At 40.7% G+C, this 27,455-nt stretch overlaps 1 protein-coding gene across 1 annotated transcript; it reads right to left on the reverse strand.

Moving 5' to 3' along the window:
* On the reverse strand, nt 1–27,455 carry WSB1 (WD repeat and SOCS box containing 1). The gene is made up of 9 exons (XM_089678512.1): nt 27,264–27,455; nt 24,070–24,238; nt 22,251–22,519; nt 11,918–12,049; nt 9,355–9,455; nt 6,654–6,826; nt 4,922–5,035; nt 1,583–1,690; nt 1–972 (listed from the first exon to the last, which is right to left on the reverse strand). The coding sequence occupies exons 1-9, from the start codon at nt 27,301–27,303 to the stop codon at nt 810–812; spliced, it is 1,269 nt and encodes a 422-aa protein (XP_089534638.1). The 5' UTR covers nt 27,304–27,455; the 3' UTR covers nt 1–809.

Here is a 27,455-nt window from a genome sequence, read left to right on the forward strand (position 1 = left end):
TTACAAAAAAATGTTTATTTATAGACCTTTTGGCATAATTCAACAAAAATATATGGTTAGCATTAGGTGCACTACATACATTCGTTTAACTTGCAAGTGCAAATAAACAGCAGAAGGCAGTAGAGAACACTTTGCTCATCTTTGGCAGCCAACCAAAATAAACCCCTAAAAGGTTTTCATGAGGGCTCACATGTAGAATATTGCAATACAATCTAACCCCACAAACTCATCTCTAAAACATTTACTTAACTGTTGTGCAGACTGGAGAGATCGAAAGACCTGAAGTAAAAACTAAAAAAGTGAGTTAATCTGTATTTTGTGACAATAGTCCCCCCCCCCCCCCCAAAAAAAGGGAGTAAAGTTAAAAGTAAGTTAGGGGAAAACTCATTTAGGGCACCTCTTGCCTACAGCACCATTGAATGGATAGTCCCAGTGCACATTTTGCAGCACACACCTAGCAGACTCTGGTTTATCACACACAAAGATAGAACAAAGACATTCTAAAATAAGCCATACTGAAAGTTCTAAATATTTAAGCAAACAGAAATGCACATATAGCAGCTTACACATGTATATACAGTTTCACAGTTGTACAGATTGAGAGTCCACATTCCAATTTTTGTAGGAATGTAGAAAATTCCTAAATCACATTTAAAGCTCAGCATGATCAGAAATGCATCCATATTTTTAAATACTGTACTTTAAATATTCAAATAGGTTGTAACATTTAAAGCATAAATTGTGTAATGCATTTGTGTGTGTTGTTGCCAGTTTCAACAAATGGAACCAGTTGATGGAATAAAAGTTCCTCATAAAATTTGGTATGTAAGAAACTCCATGATTTTTGGAGGCACTGGCAGCTTCTGGACTTGATTTGTAGTCATCACTCTTCTTATTGCCATACGACATAAGTGCTGAAGGCTGGAAACATAAATGGGGGTAGCCCAGAAATATGCATTTCCATCCTGAGTTCTGCAATTACAAAAAAAAAAAAAAAAAATTAAAAAAAAGTCAGGAGGCCATTGGCTCCAAAATTAATTGAATTTTTTTCCTCCAATACACAGGCTCACTAAAACAAAGCAAAGCAAACCAGCATTTTGTGAAGTGTGGAATCTAAACCATTGGTGGTATACATCAACATTGTAGGGCCCCATTTACCACTTAAATGTGTTTTACCTGCATTTAAAAAAATAAACAAAAATATCTGCATGTTAACACCCCCCCCCCAAAAAAAAAGTCCAAAATACAGTATATGTAGTAAAATGCAAAGCTGGGAATGGGGTCCCAGAGGTTTACAGCAGAACAGACAAAGAAAAGAATATGCCCACATTTGTAGCATCTATCAGTGGAGTGGCAGTACCTAGAGAAAGCATGCTAAATTTAACCAGCAGGCTTGCTGCATCAGGGACCCTGGGGGATTTCAGAGCTGACTGGACCCCAACACTCTGAAAAGATTACACAGGTAAAAGATGTCTTGCAGCAGTAAAAGTGGGCGATACACATGGTAATAGTGAAAGTGGTAAGGCAAAGCCAGCAATACCTGACCAAAGTTAGGAAATACAGTTACAACAATCTAACTTACCCAGCAGCTAGAACACTGCCATCAGTAGAAAAGGCACAGCAAAGACCTTTATTTATAGGTGCAACTTCAACAGGATAGGAGCGATCAATGCGCCAAAACCTCACCAACCTACAACAGTAAACAATTTTCACACTGAAGAACAGCTGCAAAAATATGTAAATACCAAAACCAAGAAAACTCAAATTCTAGCAATAATGCTACAAATAAACTCACCGCTGACTTACTTAGGGCTCGTTCACACTTGACTGTTTTACAACTCTTGTCAAACTCCCCTATAACATTCGACAAGGTTCGGTCCGGCGTTTGCGGAGCGTTTTTAACGCTCCACAAACGGCGTGTGTGCGGTTTAGCGGTGGTTGCTAGGCGTTTGCCAAGCGTTAAAAACGCACCACAAACGCCTATAATGAAGTATGAATGGTGTTAATGCTCCGCAACCGCACACGCCGGCCGGGCGTTTGCAGAGCAGCACCAGAGACTTGAGTAGGAGGCTTCAACTCCTCCTAACTCAACCAGAGGCGTCCGTTTTGCCGCAACGCTAACGCTCCCGTTTGAACAGCACCATGTGCTGCAATGTGCAGAATTTTTGCAGGCGTTTGGGAAATGGTAAAAACGCTTCCCAAACGCCTGCCTGCCGCTTGCTAACAAGGCTAGTGTGAACGTAGCCTTAAAGGTTGCAAACATTGCCAAAAACTGCCTCTAATCAATTTTTTTGCTGCAATGCAGTTTAAGGGAACCATTTGAGATACAATTATCCCAAATATGGCAGAAATGTTTTGTAAAGGTGTACTCAATACCAAGCCTGCTATGCTTAAAGTGATACTAAAGTCTCTTTTTTTTTTTTTTTTTTTAAACAACCACCATGTCTATATTTACCTGCTCTGTGCAGTGGTTTTGCACAGAGAAGCCTGGACCCTCCTGTTCTTGGGTCCTCCGCAGGCACTCCTGGTTCCTCTCTCCTGCTTGCTATGGGGGCAACCAAGCAGACATGTTGCCGAGCCGCAGCTCTGAGTGTCTATTCTGACAGAGACAGAGTTTGGCCACACCCCCCCGCCTATCCTGATTAGCCCACTGACTGTAATTGACAGTAGCGGGAGCCAATGGCTCCTGCTGCTGTCTCAGCCAATCTGGAGTGAGCATCTGGAGAATCGAGGCTCTCGTGGACATTGCTGGATTGGGATGGGGCTGGGGAGGCTGCAACTCACAGGGGTTTTTTTTTTTAAACCTTTACGCATAGAATGCATGAAGGTAAAAAAACCTTGTGCCTTTAGAAGCACTTTATAGGGTTACTAAACCCAGGACCCTGCATTCACTATATTCGCTCTTCCACAGAACATGAAAATGCAATTATTCTGGTAAATATAAACTGCTAAACACCTTTTCTCATAAGCAGTATACTGTATAGCAGTCTTGTGACTTCTATCAGTGTCCGGACAAACACTGGGTAAAGCTTGTAGGAGGAGATTTCATTCTCCTCTGACTGTCCTATGAGGCTGCATGACCCCTGACCTTCTGTCTGAACAAAGTTGACTGGCCCTGTGCTGATCACCTGCACCCTCCCAAAAAAAGAACACTATCTAGCAATACAAACCAAACTGAGCGTGTGCAGAGTGCCTTCTAGGGCTCTGTACCATCAGCAGATGGATTGGGGAATGTGGAAGAAGGGGAGGATCAGAGAAGCCCGGATCGAACAGCCTTTTTACGCAATGCCAAGGATTAATCCCTCAGAGATGTGCAATTCCTATCGCCCGATGCCCAGCGCATGTAGTTGCGGGCGCTGGGCAAGTAATTATTTTTGCCTTCAGCCCTGCTGCAGGAAAGCAGCGGGGCTCATCTGTCAGGTGGAAGCATTCGGGCGGCAGCCCTGCCACCGGATTGCTTCCATACAGCCCACAGTGTCAGCCTCTTCTCCCCCCCCCCCGTACGCTATATGTCCCGGACTCCACTTGCCCATCTGCGGGACCGGGACTGGCTCAGTGTGTGGCGGTGGGATGTGGAATAGGGGAGGGAGGAGAGTGGACACATCCGCTCCCCTCCCCTTCTTCTCCTGACCTGGAAGTGATGTGACATTTTAGACCCTGGCTGTCTCAAAAAAAAAAAAAAAAAAAAAGGAAGGAAGGAGAACCTGTCACCAGAAAAATCACCACATGGGGACTTTTTATGATAAAAAAAAAAGTAAAAGTAAATTTTTTTTTCTTGAAGGACCCCCCACACATGTATGCATGCACAAACGTAAAAGCACACGCTCGGGTGCCTACACATGAAACTGTCGATTGCGATACACTTTACATATTGACGCTTACGCCAGCATGAGAGCAATAATTCTAGCACCAGACCTCCTCCGTAACGCTAAACTGATGACCTATAAAAGGGGCTTTAAAAGTGTCGTCTATAGAAAATATAGGGTACAAACGTTTGTTGCCATTTCATGAGTGCACGCAAATTTAAGCTTTGACGTGTTGGATATCTATTTACTTGGTACAACTTCATCTTTTACATTTTACAAAAAAATAGGGTAATTTATTGCTTTTTGTGCCCTAAAATTAACTTAAGTGTATTTTTTACTGAAATTTTGCATTTCCTAGACCTCTGTGATAATATCACTATTTTATTCACTAGGATCTCTGATTTCAGAAAATACATAATGTTTGTTGTTTTAGGTCATCTTCAGGCCTTAAATGATTTTTTAAACCTGTGCAAAAAACACAAAATCAGCTCTGGCAGCGAAAGGGATAAAGAATAAGCCCGACACTCTCCTTTCCTGAGGAGCAGCCAATCAGTGCTCATTACACTGCATGGTCTCTCCCCAGGGAGAGGAGGAGCAGATAAACAGCGCAATGTTAAAAACAATTAAACATTTAAGTCGGAATAAAGCCCCCCCCCCCCCCTTTTTTTTTTTTTTAAAGACCCAGACATTACTTAAAGCATATTTAAAAATGGTTTTGGTTAAAAGTTATGTTTTTTTTTTTAACAGGACAAGTAGATTGGGGCACCGATTTAGTCCCTGGACAAGTACTTTTCTCAAAAATTTCCACACCCCTGGCCCCTTAGGTTTCAGTGAGTATAACAAGCATGCTTTACTGCATATACAGATTGATTTTACTGTTGTGGGTTCAGTAACACTTTAAGTTTACCTCCGTTAGTAAATCATTGATATGGAGCAAGCATGTAGGCAGTGGGGAATCAGGACACCCGATATGCACACACTAGTGATAATACCCTTCTCTCATTTGCAGTGCTACCAGAAATCATAGAACAGTATAATGGGGCTCACCAAGTCATGTCATCATTACATCTGTACAGTCTGTGTCATACACTGTCTGAAGAATATTAGACACTTACCTGTCGTCAGCAAGACTTGCAATGTGTACTCCGTCATGACAAAACGAGACAGATCTCACCCATCGACCATTATCTCCCCCTGCAAATATAGGTGTGGGTGGAGGGAATAAGTGCCTGCAAAAAAAAAATAAAAAAATAATAAATTTAAATTATAAAAATAAAACTCATAACGCATTGCAGGTTTCTGCGCCATTTTATATTAGCATAAAATGATAAAACCTAATTCCCCATATGGATTGCAAGCATTAATAAAAAAAACAACAAAACCTGCAGTCATACATTTTTTGTTATTTTTTAAGTTCAGAACTTCTGTCCAATAGCTACATGTCTGCTCTAAGTCATTAACTCATTAAGAAATCAAGACATGAGGTAATTACCACTAATAACTTATTAAACAAAAATCTGATACTGCAGCACCCATATTTCTATTGACATATTGACATTAGGCTCCTTAGTTTTCCAAATTGGCTTTTCAAACTGCTGGGTCAGTCTCCTTCATAACAAAAAGGAGTTAGGAAACTAGCCCATTAGATCACGAATTACTCCAGACAAAAGAATAAAGTAAAATAAGCACATTCATATATCCAGCATATAATAGTATTTGTTAAAAGTTCAAGTTAAGGACATTTTTACATTGATGTTATGCTCCTTTTATCCCCTACACCTAGATTGGGAAAGTGAGGGCAGCATTTTGAGTGAGTCAAAATCTACTGCACAGTTAACAGTGAGTGGTTCCCTAGTGCTGCTACTCAATTGTAGCATAGCCGCAGAGACATCTGGGACCTTCATAAGGCAAGACAGAAACGGTCTTGAAACTATTTATGCATTTCAACTAAAAAATTATTTTGTTTGGACTTGAGTTTTAAGTGTTCACAAGTTTGAAGAAGCAGTGAGCAAATTTTAAAAATGTGATAGAGGTAGTCAGGTGTAAACAGTTAAAGGATATAGAAATTTTCAGAAATCTGCAAGAGAGCAATGGAATCAAAGTATTCTGCAATAATTCAATGGAACCTGTACATTAATGCAACAGAAGCACCACTACAGGGTAAAACATAGTTTACAAGAGCTCCTGGAAAAAGCAAGAGGGGGGTTGGGTACCTGTCAGAATACAAATGCAATTCACAGGACTGAGATTGAGCTCTGCAGTTACTTTTGCAGTTGTTTTCTTATCCTGGGTCACAATCCCACGCAATGTCCTTTTGGTCAGGTGACCATGTCAGCAGAGCCTATACTTATCAGACGCCATTTTCCCAGAGACAGTATATACCGTCATAACCTTTGATACTGTACCTCACAACACGGCATATAAATTGGCAACTTCAGCTCTCTTTGAAGCTCAGTAAGCTCTGAAATGACTGCGTATTACTAGCACGCAATGAATGACAAAAGTGAGGCTTCCCACCTGTTAGCTAGGTGTCTCACCATAAAGCGGAAGTAAAAAAAATACTACATCACTTCCGCTGCAACACAAAACATGTCACTTTCACAACTGCAAATTGTGTAGCGTTTCCATTTTTTTTTTAACCCCTTTAAAATCGCTGGCCTGATAGAAGCTGGGAGGCATGACATAAGCTTTCTAACTTGAAGTCCGTGGTCTACAGAGTAAACTGTAGGATTACCTGGATCTACTGCAGCTCAAACAGAATGAGCTATGTAAAACAACTGTTTTCATTTATTAAAAAAAGAAAAAAAAAAAAAAAAAAAAAAAAAAAAGAAAGAAGGATCTGCTTACCCAAGTTCAAAAAGAATACACCCAATATGGGGATCCCAAACATAAACCCTCGTATCATACGATGCAGTAGCCAACAAAGCTCCATCAGGGGAGAACTCGCATGCTACCACATCATTGTAGTGCCCTTCTAGCTTACGAATCATATTGTATTTATCCATGTCCCACAGAAACACCTGAAAGGAAAAACAAAGTTGTTATAGACATGAAATGGGAAGCACACTAGCTGACAGATCTATAAAGCTAACATTATTTAATAATCAGAGTATTAATTAACCATCAAAAAATACTGCAACTGCTCAGTGTCATACCCAATAGATTAATGGTATAACATTAAAAAGTTAAGCATGCAAGAACTAAAAATCAGCTCAAGTTAACAGGTTACTGCTAAAAGCAAGTTCTATTAAATGCACAAGATAAGATATAAATACTGAATTTATGTTGCTTTATGGCTAACACAAGGAACAGATGGGTTCTTTATTACAACCCCTGTTTTCATTGTTTACAATAATAAAGCTATTTGTACGAACATAGTATAAAAGTTATTATATGGTTACTCCAGTTGTACTCCCTTTGAGAGAATAAGTTCACTTGTATACAAAAGGCTTGCATCACCAACGTGAGCCCAGGAAGACAAACAGATACTGCAAGAAAAGAGAGAATTGACAGCCAAAAGAAATCACTTTTGGCAAACAAGACAAGGACAATACAGACTAACACCTTACTTTAACAAGCATTTTTATATATCAAAATGTATAGCCTCACAAGTTACAATATAAATATATAGGAATGTGACCATCGTGTGATGCCTTCACAAGTCAGATTATACTATTACAGTGAAAGCAGAGTATCATTTTCATATAAAACGTAATTTATAACTAGGAAAATGCTTACAATTTAGTTATAAAACTTCCATTTAACTGGAGTGTTAGACAATGAAAGTAAATACAATCTAAAAGGTACAAACAATGAAAATAAAAAAGAAAAGAAAGAAAAAAAAAGCAGAAAGTGGACATCAACCAGCACCTGCGTACGTACAGTACACCTTGCAGTCGCAAGCAAGGTTACTTCGTCCTATGGCATTGGTCGTCCCCAGCCTGGTAGCCAGAGATGCCACTCTCTGCCCAGCTAACACCACTGTGCTCTCCTGTGTGTGGTGCCAACTTAACCTCAATCACACCCACATTGCTGCCACCACCTGTGACAGGGAAAGCAAGAAGCTTATGGAAAACACGCAGCCTATAATAGCAAAAGGTTAACAAATATGCACATCAATTATCAAATACATTATATAGTCTACAACTGTACTGCTCCTTTGGGAAAAAAATGTTTTACATTCATTAGACTAACTACTTTGCAAATATTTTTCATTACATAAAATGTCTAAAATCTATTAAAGAACAAGATATACATGAACAGGCATGAATCATTATCTGTGCCATATGGGCTAAAAGGAGCAGTACCCTTCACTATATTCAGATTCAGTAGTATGTATCATTTCTGGCAGCTGCCATTAATATTGAATTACTAACAGGATTTGTAAAGAATGTGCATTTCCAGAACTATTTATTGGCTCAGATACACCTTAAAAGTAGATCTAAAGCCGAAACGTTTTCTTCTAATCTTGGATAGAGTAGGAGATGCGCAACAACCTTTTTGCCATCTGTCTATAACTGGGAAGATATCCATAGTAGACCCAACTGGAAGTGAAGAAAGCTCTCCTAAATGAGGAAAAAACCCTCAGACAGTTGTCCCACTAAACAATATTCCACTGCTAGGTTTTCACTCTTCTGTTGTGCTGGTGACAACACAAATTTAGGATTTTTCCCACTTAAAGCGGTTTGATTGCTCTTTTAGTCATAAATGTCAACTCCCAAGGCTCCCCCTAGGAGTTGTTCCTGCGGATCGAGACCCACTACCAATATGGGTTTATCTACCCCCTCTCTCATAACCTCACCTCACTACTCCGGTCTCATCTCTTCCTCGCTTTCCTTTCTTGCTTTCACTGTTCACCGAGTCCATTTGCCTGGCTGATATATTCCTTTCTGTAAGCAGAGAAACTTGGTTGGTCTGTCCCCTCTCATATGCCCAGGCTATTGGAGTGTCTGTGTCTCATCGGGACATTTTCCCTTTTTCCCAGTGCCATACCAGATCTTTGTACCGGGACACGGTTTGCATATGTACTTGTTTAGTATACCCATGGTGACATGGTTGTTCTTGTAATCTTTTTAAATCTCAAATATACATTTGTCTAAAATTTAAAATTCCCTTACAACCTTCGGCAAGACAATTAGAGGGTGAATCCCCCTGTGGGGACAAAAGCAACAATAAAAATCTGACAGATGCTCTAAACCTTCCAAACTACCCAAAACTAATTAAAAAAATTAAAAAAATGTTTTGGCTTTAGATATTCTTTAACCATATTAGCATGTGCAAAGCAAGGGATGAGTCTCATGACACAGGGAATGGATACTGCTAATTTTCACTAAGATATTTGAAATGGATCAGCTTGCCAAAAGCAATGCAAATTATGGATTATTTATGCCATTTTATATTTTCATAAACATTTAATCATGCATTCAAATGCTTCACATCAAAATGCTAGATCACAGAAGACACTGAGCAAACTTATGCTAAGATTTTAATTCTCATTTTAATTGATTCATAACAAAAAAAATTAAAATTAAAGGACTTTGACACCTACTGCTTTACCAGCTCCAACGGAACATAAAATGGATGAATCAGGGGAGAATGCACAGCAATACACCCAGTTTTGGTGTCCCCTTAACACTTTCATCATATTTCCTGAAGAAAATAAAGAGCAAAATACAATTTAATCTTCAATAAACAAACATGACAAAAGACAAAAACGGATATTCCAGTTGTGAATAGGAAGCAGTGAGCTTAATCACGTCAGCTTTATGTATTAGACAGAAACGAGGGGTCATATTAAAACATTTGACAAGCCAAAACTTTTTTGGACAGACTGGGGAAAGACTAGAACCCCTGCTGAACTTTTACTGCTACCCAGGGTTCTCCTCACTTCATGACTGGTAAAACATCAGGACAGAAAGAGGGAAAACCCCTTTAAAAAGAGCCCAAGAGACCAGTTCCAACCAAACAAGTTATAACACTTTCCCACACTATTCAAAACAAAAGGTTTTTGTCTTGATATATTTTAATCTCATTGTCAGAGACATCAGATGGTGGTTGGGTGTGCATACATGATACAACCATCCTCAGGGCACATAACTCCACAAACTTGAAATCTTAGCCATCTCAATGGGAAGAGAGAGAAGCTGTTGGCACTAGTTTAACAGCAGGGGAACAATGGTAATTGGGGCAGATATTTTAAAAGATCACCAATTGTCTTAAGAATGAAAAATATCCCCATACCAAAAAGTAAATGTTTACCACTATTTCTTTAGGCACAAATAGCCTAGGTATGAAGAAATCTGAATCAGGGATGGATGAACTTAAAAAAAAAAAAAAAAAAAAAAAAAAAAGAAGAAGGAGGAATTAGCTAACCAAGCCACTGCAGGCACTCTCCATTTCTTGATAGCAGATTCTAATCTACAATATAGTTCCCTTATTTGAGTATTGCCATGACGGCCATATTTAATACTTGGCCACCACACATTACAAGAGCAGATGGGACACGGGCGATGGGTTTTTTCAGGCACAGGCCCCTCCAGTTTATTCTGCTTAGATCATTGTATGATTTACAGTTTGGTTATGTGTTAACTGTCAATACGCCATCTGTTTGCCAAAATTTTGAATACATTCACTGTAGATGCAACTGATCCTTGTCTACATTTCTTCGTTGTACTTTTTCTTATACACTGGTTATTTGCCAAAGTGACATTTGGATGTGTTCTCCTGTATTCAGAATATTTCTCTGTGAATGTACATTTATTAGCATATACTCAAAAAGGGGAGGAATTAGCACAAGGGATACATCCTACTGACTAACTTGCGCTCCTTGTGCTGATTTTCCTGTTTATAATTTTTGCTACACTAAGGCTTTAACCACTTGCCTACCAGGGACTTTTACCCCCTTCCTGGCCAGGCCAATTTTCAGCTTTCAGCGCTGTCGCACTTTGAATGACAATTGCGCGGTCATGCAACACTGTACCCAAACAAAACTTTTATCTTTTTTTGAGACAGATAGAGCTTTCTTTTGGTGGTATTTAATCACCACTGGGGTTTTTATTTTTTGCTAAACAAACTAAAAAAGACTGAAAATGTAGAGAGAAAAAAAGGCACCGATATGTGGCACTGATGTGCACTGGTATTTGGCATTGATAGGCATTTACAGGTGGCATTGATGGGCACTGACAGGTGGCTTAGTGCCCTGATGATCAGTGTAGATGTCCCCTATGAGTAATGCCAATTACCGACTCTCCTCTCGAGCTGTCAGGGAGGAGAGGACTGCCAATAACCGGCATTTCCTATTTACATGTGATCATCGGCATCATCGGCTCGTTACAGTGATCGGTGATCCACTGTGTCCTAAGTACACAGCGCACCACCGATCGCTGCACGCCCCCACGCACGTAGAGTGGGAGAACGTCATATGACGTCCTCCCAGAATGAGAGAACTGCTGCCCTCCCGTCATTACCTTATATGGCAGGCAGGAGGCGGTTGAAATTAACCGGTTGCTTCACACTGAATGGAAAACATCCAATCTCATAGTTAAAAACATGTGGTGTTTAATATGGAATATAATTTAGCACATTTTATGATTTACACAACTGTCACAATGCACAGCCAGAAAAATCACTGCTACATTCTGATTCAGTTTTAATACTTACTGGATCCCCCTTCCTTCTAACTTAACAGAGATAATGTTGCTGACTTTATTGAGCAGTCTGGAGATAGGCAGGAAATCTTAGAAGCTGCACTGCATGACTAAGGATTATGTGCTACCCATCGGGCTGGGTAGGTAGCAAACATTTGCCTGAAGATTGGATTAGACCGTTGCTATATCTTGTATTGCTAATCTAAACCAAATAGAATATTACCACAACAGAATCCATTACCTACCATCAGGCTTGGACCTATTAGCCTGCCTAGAATTGAACAGGAAACCAATGCATTTTAAAGTATAACTTTTAAGGTTGAGAAGATAAATAGATAGATATCCATCAAAGTTCAGTTTTCGCTTAGAAATGCTAGCCTGGAGAACTCAATTAATTTGGAGCCTTTAAAACAAAATATATTTTTGGCAAAGAGGGAAAAAAAAAAAAAGAAGTTGGAAACATACCATCATCTTTCAGGTCCCACACCCTGAGTGTTTTGTCTCTGGAAGCAGAAACAAGAATAAGGCTGCCATCTGGAGCAAATGTCAAATCTCTTACAATTTCAGTATGATCCATCAGATTAAGGAGGAGCTTCCCTGAGGAAAAGGTAAAAAAAATTATGTACAAAATGACAGTAACAATCAGCATGTGCTTACTTATGTTGGACATTTTTCATCCATTCATTTACATTCTTGATATCAAAAAACACAATGCCATGTATGTCCACTGTAGGGATATACAGTGGAGGGCAGAAGACCCACTGCTGAAATTAACACATCTACAAATCAGAGAACATTCACCTGATCCAGCAGCTTACTGCCAGACTGGGGAATGTTTGTAAGAAAGTAGGTAATTCATCCTGCCTGTAAATGAATCTGCTTGAGGGAGAAATAAGTCTCCCCTCTCAGCTGGTACAGATATTTTGATTGTTTACTACAACCAAAGCAGTTCAGGTACAAGCAAGCAAATTAACCCAAAGTACAAGTCTAGAAGAAACAAACGTAGGCCTGTTACACACAGGCAGCTCAGTCCATTAAAAAATAGAAATCTGGAATTTTAGGAGGAACCTCACACTGTCTCCCCACCCACCACACACACGATTATATAATGTGTACTGTCCCTTGCCTTCACCATTGGTAGGGTACCATGCCAGGAAGAGGGGGGCATCAAAGCATGCTCCTTGCAAAGTACCTTGTCCCCATTATGAGTCATGTCCCCAAAAACAGGCAAATCCAACATCAATTTCAACTAGCAATATAGATCCTCACCAACAAAGACCAACAACTCGGCACCGTTTCCAATATGCCAAGAAGACCGGAGGCCCGATTACGACAAAATGACAGATCCTGGCTGTAAACAAACTGGAAGGGGATCCTGGATAATGTCACTGTCCAAGTGCCAGCCAGGTAATGCTACCATAGCAAATTTGCAGATCCCTGGTTGAGGTTTGTTTACAAATATCAGTGATAGGTTTGAACAGACAAACTGAGAAAATATGGCCAGTTTGTTTGCAGAACAGCATTACAAGATGGGATTTAAGTCTAACTCATCTTCCGCCTAAACCAACACTTCCTCCTTAGCAGGGTATACTGGTGTAATGAACATAAATCCAAGTATCCTAGAAAACTAAAGATTTTAATAACCATATAAATGGAATTGGTCACCTAAAATGGAATATAGGTAGACAACAAAAAATGAATGAAGATGCTGGCTAACAATTGTAGACTAAACATCAAGAAACAAAAGTTCTCAGCCACTTCGGTAGTCAAACATTCAAATAATCCAAAGCTCAAAGTGCATTGCCTACTATTTACTTTCAGATACCTTTAGGTTATCAGGTTGACTGAATTGCAAACAGTAAGCACAAGAGTTTATCATTAAATCTTTAAATACAATGAAACTAAAAAAGTAAACAAAATAATTTATCACAAAGTTACTTCGTGGCTCACCTTAAAATGAAGTCAAACAGAATCACCTTGAAATCTAAGAAATTCTTTCAGATACTGACAGACAATTTTTTGCAGAGTTTTACTCAAAAAACTGCTGCGTGCCATGGGGTGAGCGTAGTCTGTCACATATAGTATGTACCCTGGTATCACTTGGTCTCCATTCTAGTTTTACTTCATGAGGGGAAAAAAAAAACCCCCCCAAAAAAACACCATAGGCTGCCATTACCTATCCATCTGTCTAAAATGCTAGCTGTCATACTGGTTCACTGGCTTCAATAGCTTTAAAGTGCATTTTCACTTTTGCAGTCAAAATATGAGAAGCTCCCACTATGCTTTTTTGTTTCAATTCACACAGCATACCTAAAAATATTTCCTACCCTTGTAGTGGTTTCTTTCCCACTGTACTGTGCTTTGAGAATGGTCCCGCAGCCTTCTGGGACCTATGACATGTTCTAGAAGGTTGCAGACAGCAAAGGGGGTGGGTGTGGAGGCAGGGAAGAACTTCTTGATGCTAGCAAAAGAAAAACACAAAAAGGGCCACCGATATTGGTCTTCATAGTTCTTTTTGCAGGTCTTTACACCGCGTTCCAAATTATTATGCAAATTGTATTTAAGTGTCACAAAGATTAAATATTTTGTTTTTCAGTTTAACTCATGGATGGCATTGTGTGTCAGGGCTCCTTTGATCACTGAAAACAATCTCGGACACCTGTGATAATTAGGTTGGCAGGTGAGCCCAATTTAAGGAAAAACTACTAAAGGACGGTGTTCCACATTATTAAGCAGAGCACCATTTTCAAGCAATATGGGGAAGAAAAAGGATCTCTCCGCTGCTGAAAAGAGTGAAATAGTTCAATGCCTTGGATGAGGTATGAAAACATTAGATATTTCACAAAAACGTAAGCTTGATCATCGCACTATTAAGAGATTTGTGGTTGATTCAGAGCACAGACAGGTTCGTGCAGATAAAGGCACATTGAGGAATATTTCTGCCAGATCCATGCATCGGATCAAGAGAGCAGCTGCTAAAATACCATTACATAGCAGCAAACAGATATTTGAAACTGCTGGTGCCTCTGGAGTCCCACGGACATCAAGGTGTAGAGTCCTCCAGAGTCTTGCAACTGTGCTTAAACCTTCTATTCGGCCACTAATAACCAATGCTCACAAGCAGAAACGGCTGCATTGGGCAGAAAAATACATGAAGACTAATTTTCAAACAGTCCTGTTCACTGATGAGTGCCGTGCAACCCTGGATGGTCCAGATGGATAGAGTAGTGGATGGTTGGTGGATGGCCACCCTGTTCCAACAAGGCTGCGACGTCAGCAAGGCGGTGGCGGAGTCATGTTTTGGGCCAGAATCATGGGTACAGAGCTGGTCGGCCCTTTTAGAGCCCCTGAAGGTATAAAGATGACCTCTGCAAAGTATGTGAAGTTTATGACTGACCACTTTCTTCCCTGGTACAGAAGGAAGAACTATGCTTTCCGTAATAAAATCATCTTCATGCATGACAATGCACCATCTCATGCTGCAAAGAATACCTCTGCATCAATGGCTGCTATGGGGATAAAAGGAGAGAAAGTCATGGTGTGGCCTCCATCCTCCCCTGACCTCAATCCTATTGAGAACCTTTGGAGCATCCTCAAGCAAAAGATCTATGAGGGTTGGAGGCAGTTTACATCCAAACAGCAACTCTGGGAGGCTATTCTGACATCTTGCAAACAAATTCAAGCAGAAACTGTCCAAAAACCTCACAAAGTTCAATGGATGCAAGACTTGTGAAGCTGCTATCAAATAAGGGGTCCTATGTTACAATGTAACGTGACCTGTTAAAATGTTTAAAAAGTTAAAATGTTGTAAAAGTTTGATTGAAATAGCTTTTGATTTCAGTAAATATGCTGCAAACACAACAAATGACAATTTTCAGTTATTTACAACCTATAAAGTGTTTAGAAACTTACTGTACGTAATAATTTGGAACAGTGCATTGTAAGTTTTTTTATATTTAACAAAAATCCTGTTATCATTAGGAGGTTTGTTCAATAAAATGTGAATTGTACTCTTAATAGTTGATAACATGAGAATTATGCTGACTTATTTACATCAATTATTTAGGCAAATGAGAAAAATATCATTTGCATAATAATTTGGAACATGGTGTATACTGGAGATCCAGTGTAAGCACCTTGTAGCAACGAATTTGACAGATACCCACTCCCACTTCCAGTCCGATCGCCTAGGTGATCGAAAGCAGAAGGTGTCCTCTCTCCCTCCCTGTAGTCTTTTGGGACATGTGACAGGTTCCAGAAGACTACAGGGCCATTCATGAAGCACAACGCTTCTTGCACATGCACAGTGGGTAGCCGGCTTTCAAGCTGCAAGCTACCACAACCAGGTGCCCACACTGAAGATACCGGCCTCCTGGAATACAGGACGGCCGGTGAAATGGGCTGCGGGGGACACACCGTGGGACAGGTAAGTGGCTATTCTTTAAAAGTCAGCAGCTATGGTTTTAGTAGCTGCTGACTTATTTTTTGACAAGGTGAGTGGAACTCCGCTTTAAGCTTTCCCTGGATTTGGTAAGTCTGGATCGGGGCTGTAAGCTTGAATTCTCCAAACAGTATTGGGTGGGACCAAGTCTTCAGTCCTGTGTCCAGGTTTTTCAGAAGTTCTGCAGGGTGCGTGTGTGTGTCCAGGTGCACACAATCGTTATAAGACAGATCTGAGCATAGCTCACAAGTGGTGGTGGTGGAATAACAGTTGCTATTGCTACAAGCCTGAAGACAGAGCCCTGTCAGGAGAGGTGGAAACTCTTGGTGGAGACTACAACCCATGTGAGGGGGATTCTGGGCCCAAGGACTGAGCAAGAGAAGGTCTGGGAGACTGAGGAAGCTGCAGAGGCCAGTGAGTCCAAGGGGCTGGAGGGAATCCGTGAGTCTCTGGAGGAAGCAAGCGAAGGTACAGGGAAAACTCTGTCAAGAGGCCGTGTGGGGCCTGAACAGTGAGGAGCTGTCACCTAGGCTGAGAGAGCCCGAATAGTCAATGGTCTGGGAGACCCAGCCAAGCAGAGGTACTGCTAAACAGAGAGTCAGGTGACTCGGCATTTCCACTGTGTATTATTTTGAGTGAAGTTGAAACCCCCTGCGTGGGAAACCTTGTGTTGAAAAGACTTTTCAATTACTGTTTAATAAAAGTGGGCTAACAGGCCCTTAAGTTTAGTTCCTGTCTGGCGTGAACTCACTAAAAAATGCATCTACTATTGAGCCAAGAATCCCCCATATCACAATATCACCCGTTGTCTACACTTAGTTATGCATTTGTTATCCAGCACTGTTATTGTGCTTTCGAAATCCCCCCCGTTTTTTTTTTTTTTTTAATATCCCTTTCACATCCTGTTTAGGATGCATTTTCAATATTATCACTCTTTGTCTCTGGCCCTTTAACATTCCCTTATATTATTATACAGTATTTATATAGCGTCAGAAAGGTTTGCTCAGTGCTGTACATTATAGTGGGGGACAGAACATGAGACAATACAGTAACAAGACAATACACAAGGGGTTTGAGGGCCCTGCTCTTTTGAGCTTACAATCTAGGAGGGAGGGGATAGTGGTACAGGAGGAAGTGGCTGTGGGGGATGGAGTGGTAGGAGGCGTGGAGGAGATCGGCTGTTAGGTGAGGGTGGAGTAGGCTTCCCTGAAGAGATAGGTTTTCAGGTTGCGCCTAAAGGTGAGGAGGGTAGGTGACAGTCTGATGGATTGGGGTAGTGAGTTCCAGAGGATGGGGGAAGTCCTGGAGAAGTCCTGCAGTCGGTCGGCCGTGGGAGCTGGAGACCAGGGAGCTAGAAAATTGGGGGTCTTGTGAGGAGCGAAGATTACGGGTTGGGTGGTATTTGGGTATCAGGTCGGTGAGGTAGTTTGGAGCAGCGTTGTGAATGGCTTTGTATGTCAGTGTTAGTAGATTGAATGTAATGCGTTGGGCGATAGGAATAGTGCCTCTTTGGTGCTGTCAGTGGGAAATATAGGGCAATATACAGTCAGGTCCATAAATATTGGGACATCGACACAATTCTAACATTTTTGGCTCTATACACCACCACAATGGATTTGAAATTAAACGAACAAGATGTGCTTTAACTGCAGACTGTCAGCTTTAATTTGAGGGTATTTACATCCAAATCAGGTGAACGGTGTAGGAATTACAACAGTTTGCATATGTGCCTCCCACTTGTTAAGGGATTAAAAGTAATGGGACAATTGGCTTCTCAGCTGTTCCATGGTCAGGTGTGTGTTATTCCCTCATTATCCCAATTACAATGAGCAGATAAAAGGTCCAGAGTTCATTTCAAGTGTGCTATTTGCATTTGGAATCTGTTGCTGTCAACTCTCAAGATGAGATCCAAAGAGCTGTCACTATCAGTGAAGCAAGCCATCGTTAGGCTATAAAAACAAAACAAACCCATCAGAGAGATAGCAAAAACATTAGGCGTGGCCAAAACAACTGTTTGGAACATTCTTAAAAAGAAGGAACATACCGGTGAGCTCAGCAACACCAAAAGACCCAGAAGACCACGGAAAACAACTGTGGTGGATGACAGAAGAATTCTTTCCCTGGTGAAGAAAACACCCTTCACAACAGTTGGCCAGATCAAGAACACTCTCCAGGAGGTAGGTGTATGTGTGTCAAAGTCAACAATCAAGAGAAGACTTCACCAGAGTGAATACAGAGGGTTCTCCACAAGATGTAAACCATTGGTGAGCCTCAAAAACAGGAAAGCCAGATTAGAGTTTGCCAAACGACATGTAAAAAAGCCTTCACAGTTCTGGAACAACATCCTATGGACAGATGAGACCAAGATCAACTTGTACCAGAGTGATGGGAAGAGAAGAGTATGGAGAAGGAAAGGAACTGCTCATGATCCTCAGCATACCACCTCATCAGTGAAGCATGGTGGTGGTAGTGTCATGGTGTAGGCATGTATGGCTGCCAATGGAACTGGTTCTCTTGTATTTATTGATGATGTGACTGCTGACAAAAGCAGCAGGATGAATTCTGAAGTGTTTCGGGTAATATTATCTGCTCATATTCAGCCAAATGATTCAGAACTCATTGGACGCCGCTATACAGTGCAGATGGACAATGACCCAAAGCATACTGCAAAAGCAACCAAAGAGTTTTTTAAGGGAAAGAAGTGGAATGTTATGCAATGGCCAAGTCAATCACCTGACCTGAATCCGATTGAGCATGCATTTCACTTGCTGAAGACAAAACTGAAGGGAAAATGCCCCAAGAACAAGCAGGAACTGAAGACAGTTCAAGTAGAGGCCTGGCAGAGCATCACCAGGGATGAAACCCAGTTTCTGGTGATGTCTATGCGTTCCAGACTTCAGGCTGTAATTGACTGCAAAGGATTTGCAACCAAGTATTAAAAAGTGAAAGTATGATTTATGATTACGATTCTGTCCCATTACTTTTGGTCCCTTAACAAGTGGGAGGCACATATGCAAACTGTTGTAATTCCTATACCGTTCACCTGATTTGGATGTAAATACCCTCAAATTAAAGCTGACAGTCTGCAGTTAAAGCACATCTTGTTCGTTTCATTTCAAATCCATTGTGGTGGTGTATAGAGCCAAAAATGTTAGAATTGTGTCGATGTCCCAATATTTATGGACCTGACTGTAGTTTGTGTCAATGAAGGAATTATGCACCACTGTAGGTGTCAGTGGAAGGAATACTGCCCCGAGAGCCAGATAAAGGGAAGCAAAGGGCCGCATCCGGCCCGTTTGGAGATCACTGCTGTATCGAGAAAACAGTCACACAGAGGACAGCACTGTTGGTCTAGGATTATATTGCAGGCAGCCTATTTACTTTGAGTTCTTCATTCAGTGTATGAGGGAAACATACAGTTTTAATCTCTCCCTGGGTTCCTTGAAGCTATTCCATTCCTGACATACACTGCCAAAGAGTAAAGTAAGGAAAGGCCCTTGACAGCTTTTCTTTTGGCCATCTGCGTCTCCCCAGTAAATATAATATATGATTTTTTCCATGTTTGAATCCATTTACTGTTGACTCACTCGCTACCGCTGCTAGAAGTCTATTCCAAGCATCAATTAGTTTTTTCCTTCAGTTAGTTTGATGTCATGCTCCAGTGTTCTTGATCTTGGTTTCATATTGAAAATCCTGCCCTCTTGAACCATATTCACCCCCTTGATGTATTTAAAAGGTTTCAGTCATGTCTCCCCTTTCCCTTACGTCCGGTTTCATAGCCATAACAAGAAGTGAGAGGAAATCCCTCAAAAATTAGGGAATCCTTAGTTATCAACAGGGTCCCCAGAACTAATGTCCCCATTGGAAGACTTCCCCCTCTATTTCTGCTCTGGTGACACACAAACGTAAGGAATTTTATATACTGTCACTTTTGAGGATAACAGTAACACAGGACAAATAGGGTGAATCTCCCTAACAAGGACGCAGACAGAGAAGAAACTTGGTGTTCTAACCCTCCTTCATTCCATCCCAAAACGTTTTTTGCCTTTATACTAAGGGTCTCCAAACTGCGGCCATTTGGTGTAGAATTCCTTCCACCAATACCAAATGATGGGGCACTATTCCGCCTCCTATTGATCACCAACCCTGAGGCCATGTTTATTCTCACTGATGCTGCACCCAGGACATTTCCTACCTCAGCTGGCCAAAATCCAGCACCCCTTAGTCTAAAGAACAGTAAACAGACCCTTTGAAAAGTTTGGGGACTCCTGCTTTATACTGTAAGCCAGTGGTTCTTAACCTTTTTGGAGGTACTGAACCCCACCAGTTTCATATGCGCATTCACCGAACCCTTCTTAATTGGAAAAATAAAATATGATTTTTAAAATTCAAAACATAGGTATATATTTATACATAGGTGCACAAAATGAACAAAACCATTAAGAAAAAAACCATTAAAACATGATTTTCACACAAAAACAAAATAATGAATATTTACCGCAAATCAGTGTGACTTCTGCTGTTGTCTTTCAGAGGCCAGTTCAGAAATGCGCGGCATTACCTTGGCAAGTGCCACTCTCATGTCATTTTCGCAACAAAGTCTGTTCCTTTTCTTCGTCTTTATGTCCAGCATCCTCGAAAAGGATTGCTCGCAAAGATATGTTGTAACAAACGGTATGAAAATTCATCCCCCATATAGTAATTCATCCCCCCATATAGTAATTCATCCCCCCATATAGTAATTCCTCCCCCCATATAGTAATTCATCCCCCCATATAGTAATTCATCCCCCCATATAGTAATTCATCCCCCCATATAGTAATTCATCCCCCATATAGTAATACATCCCCCATATAGTAATTCATCCCCCATATAGTAATTCATCCCCCATATAGTAATTCATCCCCCCTATAGTAATTCATTCCCCATATTAATTCATCCCCCATATTAAGTCCCCAAGTCCCCCCTGTGTCAATTCACTTACCTTTGCTCCACGCGTTCCTCTCGCTGTATTCGCGCGCCGTTCCGGTCTTCAGGGCGGACTGTGAGAGGAGCCTAGCTCCTCTCACGTTCGTCACGCTGCCCCGCCTACACACATCCTGACAGCCAATCACTGGCTATCAGGATGTGAGTGGCAGCGAGACTGGCCAATCATTGCATTTGAGTCCCTGCCGCCCGAGAGGAGGGAGGGGAGCGGGCGCCCGGCACACATGTTGCGTGACCACCTGCAGCCAATGATGGACAAGCGGGGCATGTCATCACAAATCATATGAGTCGGGTGTGGGTCACCTCCGCCGAACCCCCGAGACTGACTCACCGAACCCCTGGGGTTCGATCGAACCCAGGTTAAGAACCACTGCTGTAAACGCTCTGCATACATAATTCCTAGAAGAGCCCTTCGCTATATTATGTTAAATGCAAAAAAAAAAAAAAAAAGCAAGAAATTCTGAGAGTACTATGGAAAATGTTTGGGGATAGAATGAGAAAGGGTTTTTAATTGCAATCTGCCATCTTGGGACAATTTCCACTTAATGCGTTCAGGACAACACTGTCTATAAAAGGAAAAAGCTCTCCAGCAAGAAAAACAAACCTCAAAACAGCAATTTAAAGCTAAGAAGTTCTATGAGATTTGTAAGCTTTGGTTGGAGCTGCACTAATCATGCATTAATCATAGCTGGTGATCCATAGGTGACTGAACAGGATGACATAATGGTCACAAGAATCAGCTACCCATGACATCATGCCTGTGGTAAGTGAGTCACAGGGTAAAAGGAAAAAAACAAAAACAAAAACCACAAAACACACAAGGAGGATTACAATAGCTCGATTGTAGAAATTTTTGTTTTGTTGAGCAATGTCTTTAAATATGATCAGATTCCCATGAAAGAAGCATGTGGACCACAAATAACGTTAATATGTAAAAAAAATGCTTTTTGGTTGCAATTTAAATGTGTGGCAAATTTCAACTTTTCGTGACAACACAGGAATTCTTCAAAACGAATTGCTGGTGCACACAGTGTCACATGATCCATATTTCCTGTTAGATAACTATAAACCAGCAACAATCGGGATTTACTGCCAGATAAGATAGGTCATGCAAATTAAATGACTTATAGAAGTGATATGTTCTACAAGAGAAGAAAGAGGACAGCTCAAATACACTGCAGTTCAGGATGTGCCTCTCAGGTCCAAGTTAAGACTGTGAAACACTGCATAGAGTCTTTCACTAGGTGCTGTTCTAAGCCATAAAAGAGTGATGTGACAACTCTCATACATATACCAGCAATACAAGTTTTACTACTGAATTTGCAGTATATAGAAAAAACATCTATGGAGGATACAAGGAACTCGGGGTACCTGTATAAACATCCCAGATCTTGATTCGCCCATTGCCCAGCCCGGTGGCAAGGAGAAGTTGGTCCTGACCAAATTTGAAGCGGTGCCATTCTATATTCACACAACGACTCTGCTTTTCTGGCACCGAGGATCCAAAAGCCAGGCTCCACACGATATCCCCACAGTCTATGGTATGCTCCTGTGGTTTGTTTCTCTGTGCTACATCACTGTTCTGTCGTGACAACCTTGTATTTGTCAAGTTAACACTATTTTTTGTATTGCCAGCAGCACTGAAAAAGTAAAAAACACTGATGAATGAAAGCATAGCTCAAGGTCACATTACACATCTACACAAATCTGCCTTTTGCCCCCAGGAAACAATCACTGTGTTTATCTTAATGACTTTGAGAAGCACTCTCATTCTAAACTGTGAGTCAACTGATATGTTGTGCACATAGAACCAACAGAACTACCAGCTTGTCATAATATAGCAACAACATATTATGAAAGCATATTTCAACTCAACTATAGTCAAAAAAACTTTTTAATCCTTCTCTATTCTATTCAAAACTGTAAAGTTGGGTTTTGACTACATATACACTTTAACAAGTTCAGCTACAGTTTAACAGGACGTGGGGAAAGCCTCTTGTGAAAGCAGAAGATCTTTAAAGGACTGCCCCTATGTACTCCTCCCCTAGAACACATAGGAACTCAAGTTGACATTTCTCATATTATAAGCATTCTGTCAATACAACAATGATGGAAAAGAGCCACGTATACTACTTTCCCTGTTGAAGTACAGCTTTGTGTGAAGAGGTACTGACAACTGTCCACGATTGATGTGCCGCATTAATTCATCACACAGTATCATAGAAAGTTGCAAGTTTTATATTTTCACACTACTAAAAACTACCCATTGACATAAGAGGGCAAACAGAAAAGGATATTTATTTTAAATTTCAGACATTTAAGGAGATTGCTCAAAAGAGAGATCTGTCTTGAGAGATGTTTCTGCCACTGTCCATTAGACAGAATTTTTTTTTCCTCCCCCCATCCCATATGGAAATAATAAACTTTCTGTACACACTGCACATTTCCGGTTACAAAAAATTAAATGCCTCCCACCATTGCATGCATATTTCGTGAACATAAAATAGAGATATACTCTCAGTTTACAACCTAAACTTACTCAATAAATTAGCCATAATTTTGACCAATAATGTTTTGCCGCTAGGTAACGGCTAATAATAAATTTATTGTTTAGTGAAACTGACCATCCTCTGTTTAAGAACATTATCAGGCACTAATCTAATAGAAACTTAGTAAATAACGTTCCCTTACACTAGTTTATGAAAAAAGATAAAAGATACAATCTGATTGGCTGCACTTTTACACCATTTACACTTTAAATCCCAACTCCAAGAAAATTTTAAAAAATCCACTCTTGCAGTTTTTTATGCGTCTTCCGTGAATTTCAATGGGGAGGTGCACTTTTGGTGCGTTTTTTTTTTACCACACCAAAAATGCAGTAAGCAGGATTTTACTAAATGCAGCAGACCTGCAACAAATCAGTGTGGGAAGAGTTCCATAGGATTACATGGTCACATGTTTTTCTTCAGCTTTTTGTAAACGCAAAAGCAGATCAGTGTGAAGGCAGCATTAGTACTCTGCCCCTAGGCTAAACAAGCATTTAACCCTTGAAGGGGGGTAATATGCAGTGTGTTTAATTTTCTTAGAGTTGGGCTATAAGGGTCCCAATTAAGGGGTCTATATGCATTTAAATTTTGCACAGAAACTAATCGCATTATAAAAAAAAAAAAAAAAAAGGAAAAAAACTTACAAATTCTTAAGGCACTGAGACCAAGGAACCAGTTTCACAATTCGATGACCCTGAGACCAAGCAAAATAAGAGCCATCTGGAGCAAAAGCCACTGTCCAGTTTTCACGGCCATACTTCTGTTCAAATGGAGAAGTCGGTGATATAAGTTCCCCAATGGCCCGTGATCTTGCTGAAAAGAGATCATAGATATTTAGTGAAATGTTTACTTATAAGTCAAAAGAAAATAAATGAAGTCTATATATTTGTTGCATGCTTAGAGATTCAGGTTAATACAAACTATGATGGTGTTTCTCATCCCAACTGTTGTGATTACTGTGGAACTTGCAAATCACTGTTGTAGTTGGTGCTACTACGGTGACCACAGTGTTCTGTGTCCAGTGCTGAGCAGCTGCCTTTCTGCATAGTAATAACAGGGGGACACTCGCTTGGCACTGCTGTCATTCACAGAACACATATTTTTTTTTATTAATACAAAGAGTTCTCTGATTTGACGAGGTAGGGTAGTGACATCATGAACCCGACATCATCCAATCAGCAAACACTTCATATCAATAAAAAAGGGTATGCAGGTAATAGCAACAGTGCCAAGCGAGTGATCCCATGTAGTCAGTGTGCAGTAGGGCAGCCGCTTGGCAAAGATCCTGGAAGATTGAGGTCATCACTGTAGTAGCACCCCTTACTACAGTTATTGTCACCATTCACTGCAATCTCTCAGGTATGAGATACTCAGACTTGCACTGTGCCAAGCTAAAGCAATGCAACTATTCCCATTATAATGTACAGCACTACGCAAACCGTTGGCACTATATAATAATAATATACAATAAGGATCATACTTGGAGCTCAACTCTAATTCCATTGAGACAAAAGCAACAAGGCGAAACTCAAACTAAGGTATGAAGAAAAGAAGTTCAGATATTTAATGTGGTACGACAGGATCCATTAAACAATCATTAAGAAAAAGAACATCAAACTAAATGGCACGATGACCAACGCAGCAATTTCCATCCTTCATACAGCAGGATAGTGCTACAGCTCTGAAAGGGTGGTGTCCAGGGAGGGGAGTGCGTGCCTGTGTGTGTGTGTGTGTCATATGGGGGATGGGAGAAGAAGGGAGGGTAGGGGGAAGGGTAGGAATGAAGGGCTTTGGTTGGCTAAGTGTCAAGAAGCAGAAATAGGTGAAGTAAATTCCACATAAAAAAAGGGGGAGGGGGAACATACAGAATGTGCTGACATGGGAAACATAACATATACAATGACATCTCAGACGACGGCGCTACAGTCAACACTAAATTTAACTCAAGCAAGCATGTAAAAGACAAAAAAAAAAAGTCCACCAAAACACACACAAAAAAAAAAAAAAAACTAGAAGCCTTGTGATAAAATGATTAGCCTGATGTAGAATAGTGATTGCAATTAATAAGGAGTGACCATGTATAGAAAAACAAAGCCATAAAATGAAGCGCTGTGTTAGAGGACCAATAACATGATATAAATCAGATTGAATGGTCCCAAATCTAAAACACCAAAAGCTAATCCTTTTCATAAAGTAGCAATTATCTGCAGCTGATCCCAATGAGATTTAAAAATAAAGATCTTTATTCTTGTATTAAAGCTTTGAGACTTAAGCTGGCCATACATGGTTAGACTCAGAAATATTCATCAGATCATTTGATGATGCCAACATGCAGTCAGCCCATTTCATTCAGAATGTAATTTGATTGCCATTCCAAAGTATAGAACTTTAACATTTTTCCAATCCTTACAACAGTATACAAATGCAAGATCAATTATTTTTCCTGTCTTGTCAATCAGATAAGCATTTTTTTTATCCCCGAGCCGTCTAATTTTCTTGTCCAATCAAAAATGGTAGTCGATTTGTTCCCATAAGAAAATCAAATGTAAGCTCCAAGGAGCAGGGCCCTCTTTTCCCTCTTGTATTGTTGCTGTATTGTCTCCCGTTATATTGTAAAGCGCTGAGCGAACTGTTGGCGCTACATAAATCCTGTATACTAATGTAAAAAAAAAAAGCGCAATTTTTATTGGTGTAAAGCCAGCTTTAATCCTACTTACTGAAAAGTGCAGGTCAGGAAGGTCAGAAAGTGAAGGCAGCTGACAGCCCACCAGCTCTGACACCTAATATTCCCCACCTACTGTCAGCTGTGCTGATCTCCTAGAAACGATCACTTAATCCAGCTATTATACACATACAGCCAGTCAGCACACACTGAATCCATTTATTGATGAGATGACCCACGCAAATCTACCGCCTAGATCCTTGCTTCTTATACATACTAGGGTGACACATACGAGATGGTGGATGTTTGGAGATCATCGCACCAATAAACGTGGGGGAATGTATTAAGCCTAGAGCAGCAGAGCAAAGTAACCAGTTTGTATCTTTAGCTTGTTCGATCTGTCTTCAAAAATAAAAGGCAGAAGATGATTGGTTGCCACGCACAGCTGCTCCAGGCTTGCCAACACAGCTGTGGTCTGATCGCAGAGGCTCGTCGTGGTTACCGACAGGTGTGTGTTATGGCAGTCATATGCCCGAAGACGTGGTCTAACAATTTTTTTGTTTTTTTACAGAATCGAGTAATATGATGAAATCTATGGATCAAAGACACATACTGTGTCACTGATCAGTCTCAAAAAAAAATATTCTGAGTGGCCTAGGTGCACAATCCAATGGTAGGAAAGTAGATCAATCTTTTCAATTGTATTACTGATCAGACCTAAATCTATGGTGTATAAAAGCATTGTGTGTATAGAATAGACACCTTGGTGTTGATTTACTAAAGCCGGAGAGGGTGAGATCTGGAGCAGCTCTGTATAGAAACCAATCAGCTTCCAGGTTTTATTGTCAAAGCTTAACGGAACAAGCTGAGGTTAGAAGCTGATTGGCTACAATGCACAACTGCACCAGATTCTAAGTGCTCCAGTTTTAATAAATGAGCCTCCTCGGTCTAACCCCAGGGTTGGTGCAGTGACCAATCACCTTGCAGTATTCTGGAGGTACACATGGAGGAAGCCGTGTCCATCCAGCCCCATTCCATTCCCGTGCAGCACTAAGCATAGCCCGAGCAGTGCGCTCACACGCCGCATTACAATGAAATCCGCTAACGTGACGTCGGACAGTGTTCATCACCTCCATCGATTGCCTAGTACGGCTGCGCACAGGAGGATATACTCACCTATATCATTTTCGTTTACAAAGTCGGGAAAGCTTGCCATCTAAATAGGAACCAGACGTCGGGGGAAGAACGTGTCTCGAGAAATATTGCTGAAAATATCAGTACGGCTCGTTCAATACAATCTCCGCCAAACGAATACTTCCCCCCTCCCGTCCGTTCCTCACGTTCACACTCTAATAACTGACTGCAAAA

This window comes from Staurois parvus, unplaced genomic scaffold (assembly GCF_062004578.1).
Source record: "Staurois parvus isolate SC_StPar_1 unplaced genomic scaffold, SC_StPar_1.0 ptg000206l, whole genome shotgun sequence".
Classification (NCBI taxonomy): Eukaryota; Metazoa; Chordata; class Amphibia; order Anura; family Ranidae; genus Staurois; species Staurois parvus.

Coding starts and splice junctions, on each gene's coding strand:
- WSB1 (XM_089678512.1), bottom strand. CDS start 27,303: ATGGCAAGCTTTCCCGACTTTGTAAACGAAAATGATATAG. Junction 24,239..27,263: donor TGTAAACGAAAATGATATAG/GTGAGTATATCC, acceptor ATCTCTTTTCAG/CAAGATCACGGGCCATTGGG. Junction 6,827..9,354: donor CCGTTGGAGCTGGTAAAGCA/GTAGGTGTCAAA, acceptor TTTTCCTTTCAG/GTGTTTCTGTGGGACATGGA.